This window comes from Mya arenaria, chromosome 4 (assembly GCF_026914265.1).
Source record: "Mya arenaria isolate MELC-2E11 chromosome 4, ASM2691426v1".
NCBI classification, from domain to species: Eukaryota; Metazoa; Mollusca; class Bivalvia; order Myida; family Myidae; genus Mya; species Mya arenaria.
The window spans coordinates 47,977,221-47,994,736 of NC_069125.1; the positions used below are offsets into that span (position 1 = coordinate 47,977,221).

The following is a 17,516-nucleotide window of genomic DNA, read 5'->3' on the forward strand; positions in this document are numbered from 1 at the left end:
GCAAAAGAACTTCAGCGAAAACGTTATATAATACCTTTTTGGACGTGTTAACATCAAAAAAATAAATATCAACATTAAAGTTATGGAAGCCAGAACTAGTCATGATGCATCAAATTTGCAATCATTGAAAACTCAAGAGTTAAATTCATTAGCTTACATTACATTGAAAATGGGTGTGGACTAACGTAAAATAGACATTAAATATCCACTTGGCTGAATGATATTGAAAAAAAAATAATCTCATTTAGAGGGTTAAAGGATTTGTATTTGGTCCCAGCTTTTGATCACTTCTTAATATTCAAAGCTGAAGGTGAATCGATTCAGTTAGACCGTTTCAGTCAAACTCGAACGAACTCGAGCCGTTTTGACTAAACCTTGAGCTACTCTTCAATTGAAGGCAAATAGGGGTGTCAACTTCCGGTGTTTAGATCTTTGCACCTTTTATCAATATTTTGATAAACAATCAAATGATACGTGCCCTATAACATTTATATGTTATCTGTTACATAAAAGTTGATTTGTTTGTCCACTGGCACATACAATGAGTAACACGAAGTTCAGAGTAAAAAATAAGAACGTCTCCAGTGACGGAATGGATTCCACAGTGGTTTTACCAGGAACGGACTCTGAGTCTGACGTGGATCGTGACGCCAGTAGCCTGGAATTAATGAAGGACTTTCCCCCAGGACCTTTGGATTTGTACAGATCTAAGGCATCATTCAACTGGAAGGAAATGAGAATGTTCCTTGATGGAGAGGATATACTGCGCTTCAAGGTAAGTTTCCGTTTAGCTGTCACCTAGTCTAAAATAATAGACGTGTTATACGGGATTCTTCCAATCCCTAATGTCTAAACGGGAATGTGCAAAAAATGGGGGTGTTTTAAAAATATTGAAATTGTTTTAAGTGAAGTATTTTTTGGTTGAAATTGATCATAAAGAGTTATATTCAAAGTTTACCATGTAAGTGAAATGTTATTTTGCACTAAACAAGCATTTAATGCATTAAAACAAGTTGTTTACCTTTCCAATAAAACGAAAGTTGACTGACACAGACAACAATTATGCGAAGGGGAACGCGATACAATTGTAATAGCTCGGCCTCCTCCGACAAAGCTTCGAGATAGACCTCGTTGTACAATCGTAACATCTCGGCCATGGCCGACATGTTCCAAGCCATTTAAAACTGTGCCCTAAAGCCTTGCAGGTGCCCTTCATGTATATATATCGTTATGTTTTGACAGAATGAAATGAAACAAGAGCACCGCGAAACGGAGCATTATACGCCCGAAGAAGATTCGCCTTGAGGTCCTTTTAATGTAGTGATGATTTGTATAAAGTTATTTGAAAATCGCTTTATTAGTTACCAAGTTATGGCCCGGACACAGAATTGCTAATGGACGAGTAACAAAGATGTGACCCGGACACAGAATTGCTAATGCCCCACCATGGTGATTCTAGTCTTTGAGGTATGGCCTGGACATGGAATTGCTAACGTCCCCCCCATGGTGATTCTAGACTTTGAGGTATGGACCTGGAAATTGCATGTGACACATCCTTTTAATGTAGTGATTTGTATAAAGTTATTTGAAAATCACTTTATTAGTAACAAAGATGTGGCCCAGACACAGAATTGCTAATGCCCCCCATGGTGATTCTAGTCTTTGAGGTATGGACCTGGAAATTGTGCGCGGCGCATCCTTTTAATATAATGATGCTTTGTATAAAGTTATTTGAAAATGACTTTATAAGTGACCAAGTTGTGGCCCGGACACGGATTTGCTAATGCACCCCCATGGTGATTCTAGTCTTTGAGGTATGGACCTGGAAATTGCGCGCGACACATCCTTTTAATGTAGTGATGATTTGTATAAAGTTATTTGAAAATCGCTTTATTAGTTACCAAGTTATGGCCCGGACACGGAATTGCTAACGGACGGACAGACAGACGGACAGACGATGGAGGCCTTAACATAATACGACCCTTCGGGCGTATAAAAAAGCTGTCAAACTCATAACTTTAAGTTGGATATTTATTTTTTTGTGTACGGAACTCATATAAAATAACATTATCTGGTAATATTTCTTGTTTTTATGATATTTTATAGACGCTATATGCTTTAACCCGGAAACAGTTTGTACGTGAAGGATTTGCCATATCAAAAATCTTAAAAAAATCTGTCAACGTACAATTATTTGGACTAAGCTGTCACCATAATGAATAACAATTTAGGAATAACCTACAATTATAGCAGACAACTTTTTTGGTGTCAATGATAATCCCCAGCCTAAGGCAAGATGGCAATAAACAGGCTGCACATGCCCAGTTAGTTCACCTTAATGGCCAGTACGAGTCTATTGATGATTTTTTTTACTTTGGCAAACGTGAGATGCCACCATCCCAGTAAAAGGTAGTGAACGGTTCTTACGCAGAGAATCCTGGCATCCATAATTTTGAAATTATCTCCGTTATAAATTCAAATTTCTACGAAAATATTATTGCCTACTTTTAAACACATATTTATTTATGTCATTTAATATGCCAAAAAACAAGTTCAGATATCATAAAACACTATTTGTGTTGATTGTTTATAAAGTATCCCAATATCTGTAAATCTGGGATAAATCTGACAGGTTGTGTACATGTATTATAAAAGAGTATTCTTGACACAAAAATATTTATGTGAATATAAAGACTCTAATGACAAATTCAATCCAGTTTAGATCACTCTTGGGTAAATATTGAACAATATTGTCATTATTATTCAACATCGATGCATAATATTACTATATTCTTTCGCCCGGTGTTAAATGGTAGAGAGTTGTAGCGTTACAGGGATACATAAGAATTGTCAAAATAATAAAACGTATCCCTAATCACTCATTATTGTAGCTAGTGCCCAGGGTTCCAATTTGCGATCGCTTTTTCAAATATGGAGTCTTATATTGTTTTTTGCACTGAACAGAAGATCAATTCTGTTCCTTGTAACATTACTATATTTGCAGAACAAAGTATGGACAACTCTTGAAAGAGATCCACTATTTCATAAGCCAAAGCAGACCATACCTGTTGAGGAAATGAGAGAACTGAACTTCAAAAGAGCCAAGAAATTGTTTGAGTATGATTTTATAACAGATGATGACATCTTTCAAAATCCACTCAAACATCAGATGATGACAGACTGCCTTGGCATGTATGACTGGGCTCTTTGTGCCAAATCCCAGTTGAACACAGAGGTACAAATGTTTGAAGAATTGCGCTTACAGATCATTTAATTGCTACCATTATCATAGTATTAACAACTTTAAAAATACCAACAAGCCTTGGTACCTGGTGCAGTTCTTGATGTTCTACAACTATGCTTTCACTGACTTCCATTGTTTAAGTACCCCATTGTATGAAAAATTGCCTCTTGTTTTGTTTGCAGATGTTTGGCGGAACAATCATGTCATCAGGGTCTCAGAGGCACACACACTTTGTGAATGACAACAAGGCTTTTAAGGTAAATAGATGATTACAACATATGTTTTTCTTGTATTGTTTTCACCTACACTCAATTGACTTCAAAATTTAATAAATAAGTCTTGTTGATTATTGCTTGGAGTTTAATTGTAAGAATTTTTGTTATTTAGAACTTTGGATGTTTCGCCCTGACTGAGTTGAGCCATGGTAGTAACACCAAGGCCATGAGGACCACAGCAACATACGACCCCAAAACACAGGTTTGTTCATGTTTATAAGTCTCAAACTTAATAAAAAAATAATGTGTTATACAACTGGTAAATACAAGGCCACTCTCTGTTTATTGTTTTGCCACATGTAGGATGTAGTTTTAAGGGTGATTCATTCCATATTAAGTGCGTCCTCATTAATGTAGCATAAAAGTTTTTGTTGATGTAGAAAATATGTGAGCATCCACTTTTTCAGGAATTTGAAATCAACACACCAGACTTTGAAGCAGTGAAGATCTGGTCTGGAAACATGGGTAAAAACGCAACCCACGCAATTGTATACGCCCAGCTGTACACAGCAGATGGGCAATGCCACGGGCTGCACTCGTTTGTGGTGCCCATACGGGACCAGAGCCTAGCTACCCTTCCCGGGGTCATGGTCGGAGATATGGGAGAGAAACTGGGACAGAACGGACTTGACAATGGGTAGGTTATTGAAATAGGTCCAGTGGTATAAGACTAAGACAGTTTAAATATACTGTCTGCCTTGTATACACGTTCAAGCCCAAACTAGTGGACTTCAGTATGATCAAAAATACAATCTGGTTTGAGGCCAACAAAAAAGCATGTTCTACATCAGCTTATATCTGTCTTTACAATCAAATAAAAATAAAAATATTCAAACTTTTCAGATATAAGCATGTAAATCAGTATTAAACAAGTCTAATTCTGACACTAAGAACATGCCAGGGTTAACAAGAAACTATTTACATTGTTTCAGATTCTTACATTTCAACAAGTGCAGAATTCCAAGAGAAAATTTGCTCAATAAAACGGGTGATGTAACTCCAGAGGGAAAATATGTTACTCCTTACAAGGTATGGTAACCCTCTCTCAGTTTATTCCAAGTTAAAAATATCAGAAACTTGTTTGAATAAATTAAACATGATAAATTATATTATATGGAAACATTATACCGTACTGTGTTTCATGTCATTGTTACAGAAATCCCTTACATTTTTTAATTTAAATTCTTTGGAATTGGTCATCCCAAAGTCTTTTGTCATTAACATTGGTAATTTCCAGGATCCTAACAAGAGGTTTGGTGCGTCTCTTGGGGCGCTGTCGGGAGGTCGAGTGGGGATCACAGGGATGTGCACGTGTAACTTGAAGCTTTGTATGCCCATCGCCATCAGATACTCCGCTGTGCGTAGGCAGTTTGGGCCATCGGATGGGGAGGAGATCCCCGTGCTTGAGTATCAGCTACAGGTGAGGATATTTTCTTTTATTTGAAATTACGTTGAATTTTACTGTATCTTTGAAAAAAAATATATCAATGTACAAAATAACACATTTATAAGTAGACTTATGAGATGGACAGCTACAAATTTATTGAATGGGATTTCAAGATTTATAATACCAGGTTTTTTCTCAATACACTTCTTTAAGTGATATGGAACATGTTTTACAAGCATTAAGTTGTATGTACTAAGTTTGTTTGAAAAAAACAGACTTTGTTATTTCAAGCAATGGCGCCTGCTGCCGTACCTGGCAGCCACGTACGTGATGGAGCACTTCTACAAGTCGTTCTTTATGGACTTTGTCAACATACGCATTGGTCTTATGATGGGGGATAAGAGTGAGAAACAGGTGAGCTCATTGGTTAATCCATTTGACATACTAGACCTGTAGTTACCTTGATTTACTATTTAGGTTGATTTAATCAAAGAGATGACCAAATCATACATTAATCAGAATTCTTATGCTATTGTCTGTTTAAGAGGATTTTTTTAGTTAAAAGTATTATGTAAATACTGTCGAAAAATGTAGGAATTTAGTTGTAGAACGGTTTACAAGATCAGATTTTTTGCAGACATATTCTATGAAATTTTCTTGAACTTTTATCAGATTTGTCGGAGGCCTGATTGTCTTTCGCAGAGACTGATTAAGCATGTTATTTACAGTAAATAGTCAATATCTGGTTTTACTGTGTATAAACTTTTTCAAAAAATTTGTTAATAGCGCATTTTTACAATTACTTACAGGCATTATTGGGCCGTGAGATCCATGCCCTTTCTTGCGCGAGCAAGCCCCTGGCCAGCTGGCTGGCTAGAGATGCCATACAAGAGTGCAGAGAAAGCTGTGGGGGACATGGTTACTTCAAGGGTATGTTTTCATTATGACCCAGTAGCCTGTAAAAAAACAAGCATCTAGTGTCTGACCTACACAGCTACTTTCTTGTTGCCCCTTGGAAACATGCTGCGGGAGGTCCCCTAAAGCCCTGTCTATTTTCAGCAATTATCTTGCTACTTTCAAAGAAAATAAAAGCCCCATGTATGTAGGGTGGGGGCGGGGGGTATGAGAGGTGGTATTGTCTATCCATAAACAATTGATAAGATGTTTGCACAGGCTTTACAAATATCCTCACAGGTTATGATAATTAGTTTGATTTAAAATTGCCAATCAGTATCTAAACAAATTTTAAAAAAGTTTTTATATTATTATAAATTCATTCAGTATTTCAAATAGTTTCTGTGGCCTTATTTGACTCCTGTATGGCCTCTCTATGGATGAATGTATTACATTTCAGTGAATCGATTTGGAGAGTTGCGGGATGACAATGACCCAAACTGTACCTACGAAGGTGACAACAACGTAATCCTGCAACAGACCAGCAACTATCTCCTTTCTCTCCTTGAGGGCAAGAAAAATGGTCAGCACCCAGTACTTCAAAAATATACGGGAATATTTCTCATTGCCATATTAAATACTTGCTTATGATGTGACTTTATATGTAATGTTAATTTAAATCAATATTCTTATTTTCATATGGTGTTTTCACGAATGGTGTGGCTTTGTCAACATTTCATTACTGCTAAATTTTCATTTTTATATTTGATATTTTTGTTTTATTTAATATTCTTATTTAAGCACTGCTATAAACTGAACAAAACTTTTCTTAAATTGATAAATTGATCAAGGATGAAATAAAAATTGAAAGCAATAGCATAGAGATTTTGATTTTTGCTTAAGAATCATTGGTCCACCACAGTACACATTGATGAAAGTAATATAATGCATGACCACTGGTCTGTGCTGTTTTAATACTAGTTATTTTATTGTGTAGGTGCGAAGATAGAGGCCCCCCTCCAGAGTGTGGACTTCATTGATGACTATGAGACCATGCTGAAGACAACATTCTCTGCCAAGACTGTGCAAGACTGCATGAACCCACCTGGTATGATATGGAAATGCTATTTTTTTATAAATTCAGTTGTTACTTCAATTTTTATTCATATTTGTTTTAAAACTATTTAGAACTCCTTCCCCCCATTGCTTTTCCTGGAATGCTATGATTGAATTAATCAGCTCTTTAAAAGCCTTATTTTTTCCCATTTCCAGTGTTGTTGGCTGCATACAGATGGCTGGTGTGTCGTTTGCTGGTGGACAGTTCAGCCCGACTTCAGTCCCAGGTGTCTGCGGGCCAGGACGGTTTCTCCGCTCGCAACAACAGTCAGGTGTACTTTGCCCGAAACCTAGCCATCGCTTACATAGAGGTGGGTATAGTTTGTTGGCAGTTTTTATAAGTATTCAGTAGGTTTTACAGTGTAAAATCAGTATCTTTTTTATAAATGCGGAAAGCAAAACTAAGGATCAGATTATTGAGATTGAGATAAAAAGATTAGAATGTTTTTGTAAACATTAACCAAATAGGAAATACAATTAAAAGGCAGCAGTTTATGTAAATAGTGAATACAATTAAATGATGTTAACACCTTTGGTTGGAGCTACTACAAGCTTATTATTGACATGACCGAAAATACAATTTACCATGTACTTCAGTTTAACAATTTTGAATATTAATATATGTAACCCTTGTCTTTACTTCTATAAAACTTTATATTCAGACAAATGTTTTGACCATTTGTAGCACACAGTAATAGAGCGGCTTTGGAGGTTGATAGAGGAAGGGAAGGATGGAGAGCTGGCCTCTCAGCCTATAAGAGCAGTCCTCACAAAGATGTGTGCACTGTTTGCCCTCTGGAGGCTCGAGAAACACCTCAGCCTTCTCTACCAGGGTCAGTTTTACCTAACAAAGCTTTAGTCTGTAAGTTTGATATATAAGACTACTTTGATTATGAAAGCCGTGTATTGCTTAAGTATGCAACTGCAAAATTTGCATATTAGTTGCAGGAATTTAACCATTCTGAAACAAAATAATTTTAAAGATGGCCTAAAAGATTTCTTCTTTCAAGACCTAGTAAAGAGAATGTTGAATCCACTGGTAATATTCCAAATACTGTGTCCCTACTCAGGTGGCTACATCAGTGGACCCTCTGCCCCAGCCCTGATGCAGGAAGCCATCTTGGCCCTGTGTGGTCAGCTCAAGGATGACTCTGTGAGCCTTGTAGATGCCATTGCCCCACCAGACTTCATACTCAACTCACCCATCGGCATGTCTGATGGACAGGTAAATCATTGATACTGTCAGAGGCAAATTTTGACAAATTTCTGCTGTGAAGAACATGATTTACATAATTAGGACATGAACATTTGAGACAAAACAGAATTTCAGCAAATTTTGATACACCCTGTCCTCCTGTTGTCTTTTATGTTCATCTGTTTTTGAGAAAAAAATGTTATTGTCATAACTTTGGTGTTGTCAGCAGTGTAATAGCTGTGGAAAATAACTTTAACCTTTGTCATGCTTAAAAAAATCACATAAAACTTCTACTAGTATATATATATATATATATATATATATATATATATATATATATATATATATATATATATATATATATATATATATAAATGTTTAACAATGCCCATAACTCTGGCTCAAATGATTACCAAGTAATGCCCCTTGGTAGCTTTAAAAAGTCATGCAGAAACCTCAACATGGCTGATCAAGATAATTACATGAAACATTCACACATGCATGTTAACAGTGACAATATGGACACATCTAGCAAATAAAAATCATGGCCATTACTAGATAATCATTTAAAATAATCACTCTGTACACAGGTTACCATTGTCACATAAGTAGCAAGGTACATAAGTCTTGCTATATCGTTGTCAAGTAATGCCTCGTCATAGTCTGAAACACTCAAGCAATCTCTCTCAATTGTCCCTTAACATGCCTCGTCATAGTCTGAAACACTCAGGCAATCTCTCTCAATTGTCCCTTAACAAGCCTCGTCATAGTCTGAAACACTCAAGCAATCTCTCTCAATTGTCCCTTAACAAGCCTCGTCATAGTCTGAAACACTCAAGCAATCTCTCTCAATTGTCCCTTAACAAGCCTCGTCATAGTCTGAAACACTCAAGCAATCTCTCTCAATTGTCTATTAACAAGCCTCGTCATAGTCTGAAACACTCAAGCAATCTCTCTCAATTGTCAATTAACAAGCCTCGTCATAGTCTGAAACACTCAAGCAATCTCTCTCAATTGTCTATTAACCCTTTACCGCATGTATACGAGATAGCCCGACATAGCTCATTACCAGATGTATACGCATTTGGCCGACCGTATCCATTACTGGATGTAAACGCATGGCCCGCATATTTCAATAGGGTCATTTCAATATTTCAATTTTGCATCTTTCTTTTTGTAAACAATATCCCGGATGTTTATAAAATTAAAGTTTAACCTTTTGTGTATTGATTTTCCCTTGAAAATATCGTCTGCTAAATTGAGAAGGTGTTTATACTCCCAATCGCAGGTGTGATATCCCATTGTGACGTAATAAGACCACGAGCTAAGTACTGTATGGAATTTCCCCCAAATTCATTGATGCGTAAATCATTAAATATATTACGTCAGTTCAGTTTACCATTAAAATCAATTGAGATTATATTTACTTAAAGGTAATATTTTGTTTACAAACAAAAGAAACAATTAGTAAATGAGAAAATGATGGGTAAATTTTCTGTGAAGCTTATATAATGTCCATCATAGTTTTGGCTGTAAAATAGGTCATGTGCAAGCGTTTTGTTTGATCTAGATCTTTTTATTCATACCGGAAAATCATTTATCGGCTTTCTTTTTTTGTAAACAATTTTATGAGGGGGTAATAAAGTTAAACAGACACATTGGACTGGATCTCTCAGCTGGATGACACCGGATATTCCTGACATATTTCTGTGTATTAATACACAAGAACATAAATTGTCGGCTTTTTAATCCAGATGGGTCTTTTTTATGATAGGGGTAATAAAAATTAGATCGATCCCAGCATTTTATTACCCTTTGATTTAATGCAATTATGACATTTCAAAGAAATGTTACAAATCCATCTTGAAAATACATTCACAGCTGAAATAAAATAATTTAATATTCCATCATTGACACCATTTATTAGATAATTTAATTATCTATAAAAAATGAATTCACATAAAAAAGATTTGGACACAATTATTTGGAGTAACATTGATTTTAAGGTCATACTGCTGTATTCATTTTCTCATTTTCAAATATCCAGAAAAGTACCTATGCAGATAAGGACTGCTTATCAGTAAGATGGCTATTGACTGGGAGGTGTAATCTGGCCACTTGTCTATGTGCTAAAGGGTTAACAAGCCTCGTCATAGTCTGAAACACTCAAGCAATCTCTCTCAATTGTCTATTAACAAGCCTCCTCATAGTCTGAAACACTCAAGCAATCTCTCTCAATTGTCTATTAACAAGCTTCGTCATAGTCTGAAACACTCAAGCAATCTCTCTCAATTGTCTATTAACAAGCTTCGTCATAGTCTGAAACACTCAAGCAATCTCTCTCAATTGTCCCTTAAAGGGACTATACACCAGATTGGCACCAAAATTATTTTTTTTCTGTAACGAATCTCAGGACAATTATCTAATAGAATGTGTTACGCTTTGATATCATAATTTTTAAAAAAAGTAACAAAATGTAAAAAAAAATTGTGTCAGAGACCGGGTTCGAACCTGTGTCGCCAAAATTGCAGTCCAGCGTCGTATCCACTGAACCACGACGGCTTACTCTAATCGGGTGACAAAGTTAAGCTATACACCTACCTCAGTAATATCACGTGATAACACCGACTAGCCAATCACGCATAAGGAATGAATTCTACCTGGTAGACATACCCAGTAATCTTTGTTAATGGAAAAATATGAAATAACGGCTAAACTTAAATAAATTGTAAACTATGTGGTACTTCAGTTAGTAAGTTTCAATGCATTGTACACATCGATGCCAAGTTTATGTCAGTTTTCAACAATTTTCTCTTTTTCGCTATTCTATCATACGGAGTACAGCCCCTTTAACAATTAACTCCAAGACAAAAACATTAGAATTTCTTCACATGTTACATGCGACAATATGCACATGTTAGTGAGGCCGAAAACTGGCTTTTTATTATTGGTAGACTTATATCCCTTGTTTGACTAAGAAACAAGTAAAGGTCTTTACTCCATTATTATCAGAAAGTGGCTCTTGTGACTTTGCTTTCGACCTATGATATATCAATATTATTTATCCTGTGTGTTTCAGATCTACAAGAACCTGTACGGAGCTATGTTACAGGGGGAGAAAGCCCTGGAGAGGGCTGGATGGTGGAGGGAGTTTGTTGACAAACCCAATGTCGGCAGTCTTCGAAACGCCAAGTTGTGATGTATGTTTGGAACATGAATGGACTCTAGCCAGTTTGGTGTGTGATCAGATATAGATCGTGAAGTAGATTTTGGTCGACATAAATTTATATTTTGAAATAACAAACATTTTGCTTGTCAGATTTGAACAAAGAAGAAAATAAGTGACTCTGCATTGTGAAGAGCAACCCTTTTATGAAAAATATTTTGTTTATCATTTTGAGAAGATACCTATATGTTGTACTAAAATCATGTTTGATTAAGATGCAATAATCATTCAATACAAAAGAAATTTGAAATAACAATTAAAGAGACTAAGCTTCATTGTTATAGGATTAATGAAATGAAGTGATATTGTGCTGAACATTTATGTATAATCAGTATTTATGACTTTTTGAATATTTTATATTGTAATCTGTGATAATTGCTGTACATTGATTCGGGTGTTGAAATTGATGCATATCTGTAAAATAAACAAAAATAACTTAGTTAACTGTTTCCTGTACTGGCATGACAAGGTACGAATATGCATCATGAAAGACTTTAAAGGAGAATAAGCATTTGAGTACCTCCTGAATTAACTGTATGTCCTTTAATAAACTTGAAACAAACAATAACTAGAACTTCAAAACCGTAACAACACCAACAATGTCAAGCCCGACACTGTTAAATAAAAAGCTTTCGAAACTGTTCTGTGATATATCTTTTTTAATTTTGCATAAGTGTTTTCATGAATGTGGAAATTAAAATGTTTTTTTTTACCACTGTTTTATACTAGGAATGGCAAAATAAGTTTGGCTTGGCATAGTTCACAGAATTTAGAACAATGAACATTGAGTCTAGCATGCGTTACTCTGTATTTCAACTTCCAAATCATATTGAATATCCCTAATTGCACGGCAAATTGACAGCCCGTACAAGCCCAATTCACTGAATTTTGAACAATGACCATTGAGTGTGACCTTGACCTAAATACAAGAGTCTTTCACGCCACACTCTGTATACTCACTGAGAACATTTGTTCAAAGTGAGATTAACATCCCCAAATGCATGGCGAAGTGACAGTCTGGACAATACAAAGTACAAGGAATTTTGACCAATGATCCTTTAGAGTTTCCTTGACCTTTGACCTATGGACACAGGTTTTGCATGTGTCACAACTAAAAGTGAACATTTGTACCAAGTGGCTTTTAAACAGTTAAAGCAGAGACAAGCCAAAATACTCTTGTAATTGACTAATGACCCTTTGACTTTTACCTTGACCTTAGACCTACAGACATGGGTTGCACATGTGTAAAGTCTTTTAATGATGAACATTTGTTCCAAGTTATTTAAAATTCCACAAATGCATGGCTTAGTTACAACATGGGAAAGCTTTCATTTTGACCCTTAAGTGTGACCTTGACCATTGCCCGACAGATAGGGGTCTCGTGGCTAACATGCAGCTTCTCATAGTAACCATGTATGCCCAATCAATTTTAAATCGGCATTTGTATGGCAAAATAACAGCCCAGATATTGAAAGAAAGATGCTCACAAATGTTGTTTTTTTAACCGATACAAAATTTAGCTAAAAAAACATGCCTGTATCCATGAATAAAAATCTGTTTATTTGAAAGGTATTAATGTCCCCATGATTAAAAGAACCTCATTGGCTTTAAGTTGTAAACATAAACTACATTATTACATGCTCATCGATAAAACACATGTATTTCTTTATACCCTATTCATAGCATCGTTAGTACCACGGTACATTTTCCGTTAAATTTCATAATGATACACATAGCGTAGTAGTGCGGGGGTATCAAACGTTTAAATTTCAAAATAAGACATGTTAACAGTTCGCTAGTTTTCCCCCCATAGCATGTTATATTGTGACAAGAACAGGGTACAATGTCGTGCATTCTTATCTAGATTTCCCAATTTGAAAACAATGATACAGTCATGTTGGCTATCTGGAGCAAGTTCAATAATCAGTTTGCTCACCTCTTTGAAGGTATGCTTTTAAATTGATAAAATTTTACCATTTGACCTCGTATGCTTTCAATGTTGGCAAGTTTAGCCTGTAATCGATAAACTTGTTGGCTTTGTTTGAGGTATGTTATCTTGAATAATATCAATTATGTGCACCTGAAACCCCAAACTTGTAACTGTATTTGTTTGGCTTAATAATCGGATTCCCTTACTTCATTGTCTAATGTCAAAATGTGTTCGGGCAAAACTTTAGACACAATGTGAATGGGCATAATATTTCACACGTTTGATAACCAGCCATATTGTCCTGGAAACAGTAGATACTCCAGAGTTACGGCCCTTAAATTGACAAAGTTACACAAATTTATACTGTCTGTTCTGTCCAATTTTTACAAAATAAGGTGTGAAGGGCATGATATCAAACCATTTGGAATGTTGGCCATACATTCCATATAACTGATAAGCATATAGTTAATTAATACAGCTTATATTTACAGTTTATTCAGACATGCATGTCAAAGAAACAAGCAAAGCAAGCAGAAGAGGGTGCAAGCAATAAAGAAAGATCAGTACAACTAAAATAGAAATTCAATGAATTCGTACATCATGGCATTAACCCATATTTCCCTGATTTAGTCGTACTAGGTAGCAAGTATTGATTTGTTTACACCCAAATATTCTGTCCTTCATGTATTATTTATTTTGTAAAGAGTGTTTTAATGATCAAGAACCTTTAAAGAAACAACATCCCCCCCAAAAAATGCAAATTACTCATTTCAGTGATGAGGCTTAAAGAGCCTTGTGGTTAACTAAACATCTACAACACATAGCTAGTGCAATTTTTCAACCTGGTTGACTGACAGAGTTGTTGTGTGTAGTTTAATTATTATAAATACGAATTAATTTTTTGTGTCATAAATCAAATTCTACAATGTCATATCAATTTAATATCATCAAATTCATATAATATGACTTTCAAAAAGAAGATATCAGATATTTACAACGCAGCTACATAAAGCGTATTTGCAATATAAATTCATTGCAATATCTACATCTCGCATATTGAATTTCGGATAATGATTCCCACTAAACTATCACTCTGTCGCGGGTGTCCATAGAACGATCATTTTTACAACTTGTACATATAATGGGAAAACAAAGTTCAAGGCCTCAGTATCAACTGCTCTAATGCTCATCTAACCATTCAAAGCTAGTTCATATTTCCCTCATCACAATGCAGTCACATATCTAAAGCAACCCTTTTATCCCAGCATTTCACTGGCAAGCTGCACAATTAACACAGTCATTCCCACAACTGTCATAACAGTCCACCACTTTCCTATCTTCCCTTCCGCTCCACCCTGGTCAGGCTGGTTTAGTCTCCGTCATTTCCTGCCCATGTTCCGCTTCAGCCGCTAGGAGTTGCACTCGTTTCCGCTGGTAGTGCTGCCAGTGAAGCAGTTGTTGGTCATCTATAAACTTAGCACACTGCTGGTTGGCGAGCTCCTTGCGGAACTGTTCATACTGCAGCAACTCCAGAAAATGTAGTGCCTGAGGGTACCTGCGGAGAAATAATTTAGAACCTAATACACCAAGGACATCAATTCATGTAGTGATATTATCATTAACGGGTGTATCTAAAGTAATGAAGTTGCAAACATAAAATGTTTGGCATGCATTATACCAAAGGGATTATAAAATGTTACAAACAGGTTATTTACAAGCAAATGCATGTTATTTATTAGTTAACCTATATTAGTTTAAAGTATTATTTTTACATGAAGCCAGATTACACACTTGAGGTACTTGGCATATGTTGGCTCTTTCCAGTACTGTAAGTACTTGAGGTAGTTCACAAAGTTTGTGTCCTTAAAATATCCTCTCTGTGCAAGGACTGGAAAAGAAAGTGCAGAACAGTAGTTTAATTTCGACTTATTTGCTAAAGAGTAAATTATGGGTGAATACATTATAGTTACATGCTTTCACTAGATCCTTTCCATAGTCAATTCTTAAGTTGGCAAGTGTAATTATAGTATTATTACAATGTTACTTTGTACATTACAAAGAGTTATCACTCTGACAAGCTTTGGTCTACTGCAACTGACTAACCGACATAGATGTGCTAAGCAATATACCCCCTCTTCTTGGAAGGGGGTTATAATTAATATCCCTGAAGAGTACTCACAGTTCAGGTAGTTGGGATTTGCCAAACATTGCACAAACTCCAGCTCTGTTTGGAATCGCACCTTTGATTGTTCTTCTGTTTCTAGACAAAAGAGTATTTCACCACAATTTAACAATATGGAGTAAGTTTTGTATGTTTAAGAGTATGCATTAATTCTTGTATCAGAATTGTAACCAGCCGGCAGAGCACATTTACCGTGCAATAGGTAGCCATCAGATGACTAACATTGATATTTCGATAAAGGCATGACACATATTACACTGTAAGCTTAACAATATTGTACAAAGCAGTTAATATATTCATTCCTTGTGATTGAAATTGTACATAAATAATTAATATTCTTCTGAGTTGTACAATTCTCCACATCTGAAAAAATACTACTCAAAGCTACTTTGGCAAAGCACTGTAAGCTTGACAATATCGTACAAAGCAGTTATTATATCCATTTCTTGTGATTGAAATTGTACATAACTTATTAATATTCCTCTGAGTTGTACAATTCTCAACATATGAAAAAATACTACTCAAAGCTACTCAGTCTCCCAAAGAAGTCGAAGACAAATCCATACAAAAACTCAGCAGAGTTTTCACTTAAGACATGGTTCTGTTTATTCAAATAAATTGACTTATAATAAGGTAAATTTTGCATATGAATACATGTAAAAAAAAACATTCCACATGTGTATAACCCCAATGGTCGAAGTTAAAACAAGCCCGCAAGCTCTGCACTCGTCAAATGTATTTCGGGCTTGCTCAAATTCTGAATTCTATATAGCAGGGCTTGTTAAAAAATTTAATGCCAAGCAATAGTATAAGAATTCGGGCTTGTTCATACACAAGTCTAATTTCGATGGCTGTAACCCTCGAATATGGTATTCTGGTTCGCTAATCAAAGCCAGTGAACCTTTCACACCGATCGGGCCTTCATAGTTAGTCTTGTATTGCTACGCCTCTGATTACAAAAACCCGAAATGAGCAAAATGGACATTCAGTGTCCTGTAATTATCTAGCCACAATAATGCTCATGTAGGGAACTTCTTTAACATTTGGATATTCATTTTTGTTCCCTAAACGCCACAAGTCCACTGATTCATATCAATGTAAAATATATCCTTCAACTGTAACTCCACAATATTAAAGACCGCATTGTTAAATAAAAAAAAGTTAAACATAAATTATTTTTACCCAATACCTTTCGCTTACTACACTTAAATGTTTTATAAAACACAAATTCAGATCGATCTTTCAACAAAGTATCGCAATTTTTGAAGTATATAGCAGGTGCCCGTTATCTTTCTGCTCAATATACTTAGCGCTGGGATCTGTCATTCTTGGCTAGGAATACAACAAGCGGGATATGGATGCGTATAGTCCCCAACACAAAAACTGTCAAAAACTCTGAAGGGGCTGTTTATATGGACTAGTAATTTCAGGACCCGGTCATTTTGTATCAATTTGTCTTTTGTCGTCTAGGGAACTTCTTTAGCCCTAAAAGGCTAGTAAATCCCTTTAAACTGCTTCGTCCGTAAGTTCTCCGCCTCCGGTAAGACTTAATATACTTCAGAAGTATCAAACCGTTTGTTTTTCCAAAGTTTATCAAGACCTGCCTTGAAGGCATTCACAGATGTGGTGTTCACTAATTCATGTGGCAAATTATTCCAATTAAATTGTACCCTCCGAGCTTTTGGTCATCTTGAACCGGTCATTTACCCTATTGACGGTCATTCAGTACGCTACTGATCGAATATGCAGATAATATACTGAGGTGCAAGTTGAGCCAGTGCAAGGTGCGAAATAATTAGTATTTTAGGTTGTACTATAAAGCTTTTTCAGTGTTATCTCCCTTTGATATCAATAGAAAACAAAGCATACAAATGATAATTTCTGTACATCATATTCAATTAAATTTTTAACCAATAAAAAATGATATCATACCACTAAATGAATTTGATCCTGTCTGCGGTGGAACACGAGCCTGTGCCATGATAAATGGAGAATAAACAGGAAAAGTTGCTAAAACAACTAAAAATCAAAACTGAAAGTAGAAACCGGAAGTGAAAATAGTGCACT

The 17,516-nt window shown here is 35.7% G+C and overlaps 2 protein-coding genes across 2 annotated transcripts; one reads left to right on the plus strand and one right to left on the minus strand.

Annotated features, from left to right (window-relative positions):
• Positions 1 to 410: 410 nt before the first annotated feature.
• LOC128231681 (peroxisomal acyl-coenzyme A oxidase 3-like) lies at positions 411 to 11,776 on the plus strand. The gene is made up of 15 exons (XM_052944753.1): positions 411 to 775; positions 3,005 to 3,235; positions 3,427 to 3,501; positions 3,632 to 3,721; positions 3,927 to 4,156; positions 4,452 to 4,548; positions 4,757 to 4,939; positions 5,198 to 5,320; positions 5,716 to 5,836; positions 6,261 to 6,383; positions 6,798 to 6,908; positions 7,073 to 7,227; positions 7,602 to 7,749; positions 7,987 to 8,141; positions 11,191 to 11,776. Exons 1-15 carry the CDS (start codon positions 542 to 544, stop codon positions 11,308 to 11,310), a joined length of 2,196 nt encoding a protein of 731 aa, XP_052800713.1. The 5' UTR covers positions 411 to 541; the 3' UTR covers positions 11,311 to 11,776.
• Positions 11,777 to 12,043: 267 nt separating this feature from the next.
• LOC128231682 (mediator of RNA polymerase II transcription subunit 31-A-like) lies at positions 12,044 to 17,506 on the minus strand. Its single transcript, XM_052944754.1, has 4 exons — positions 17,382 to 17,506; positions 15,447 to 15,527; positions 15,059 to 15,155; positions 12,044 to 14,822 (listed from the first exon to the last, which is right to left on the minus strand). Exons 1-4 carry the CDS (start codon positions 17,428 to 17,430, stop codon positions 14,627 to 14,629), a joined length of 423 nt encoding a protein of 140 aa, XP_052800714.1. The 5' UTR covers positions 17,431 to 17,506; the 3' UTR covers positions 12,044 to 14,626.
• Between the last annotated feature and the right edge of the window lie 10 nt (positions 17,507 to 17,516).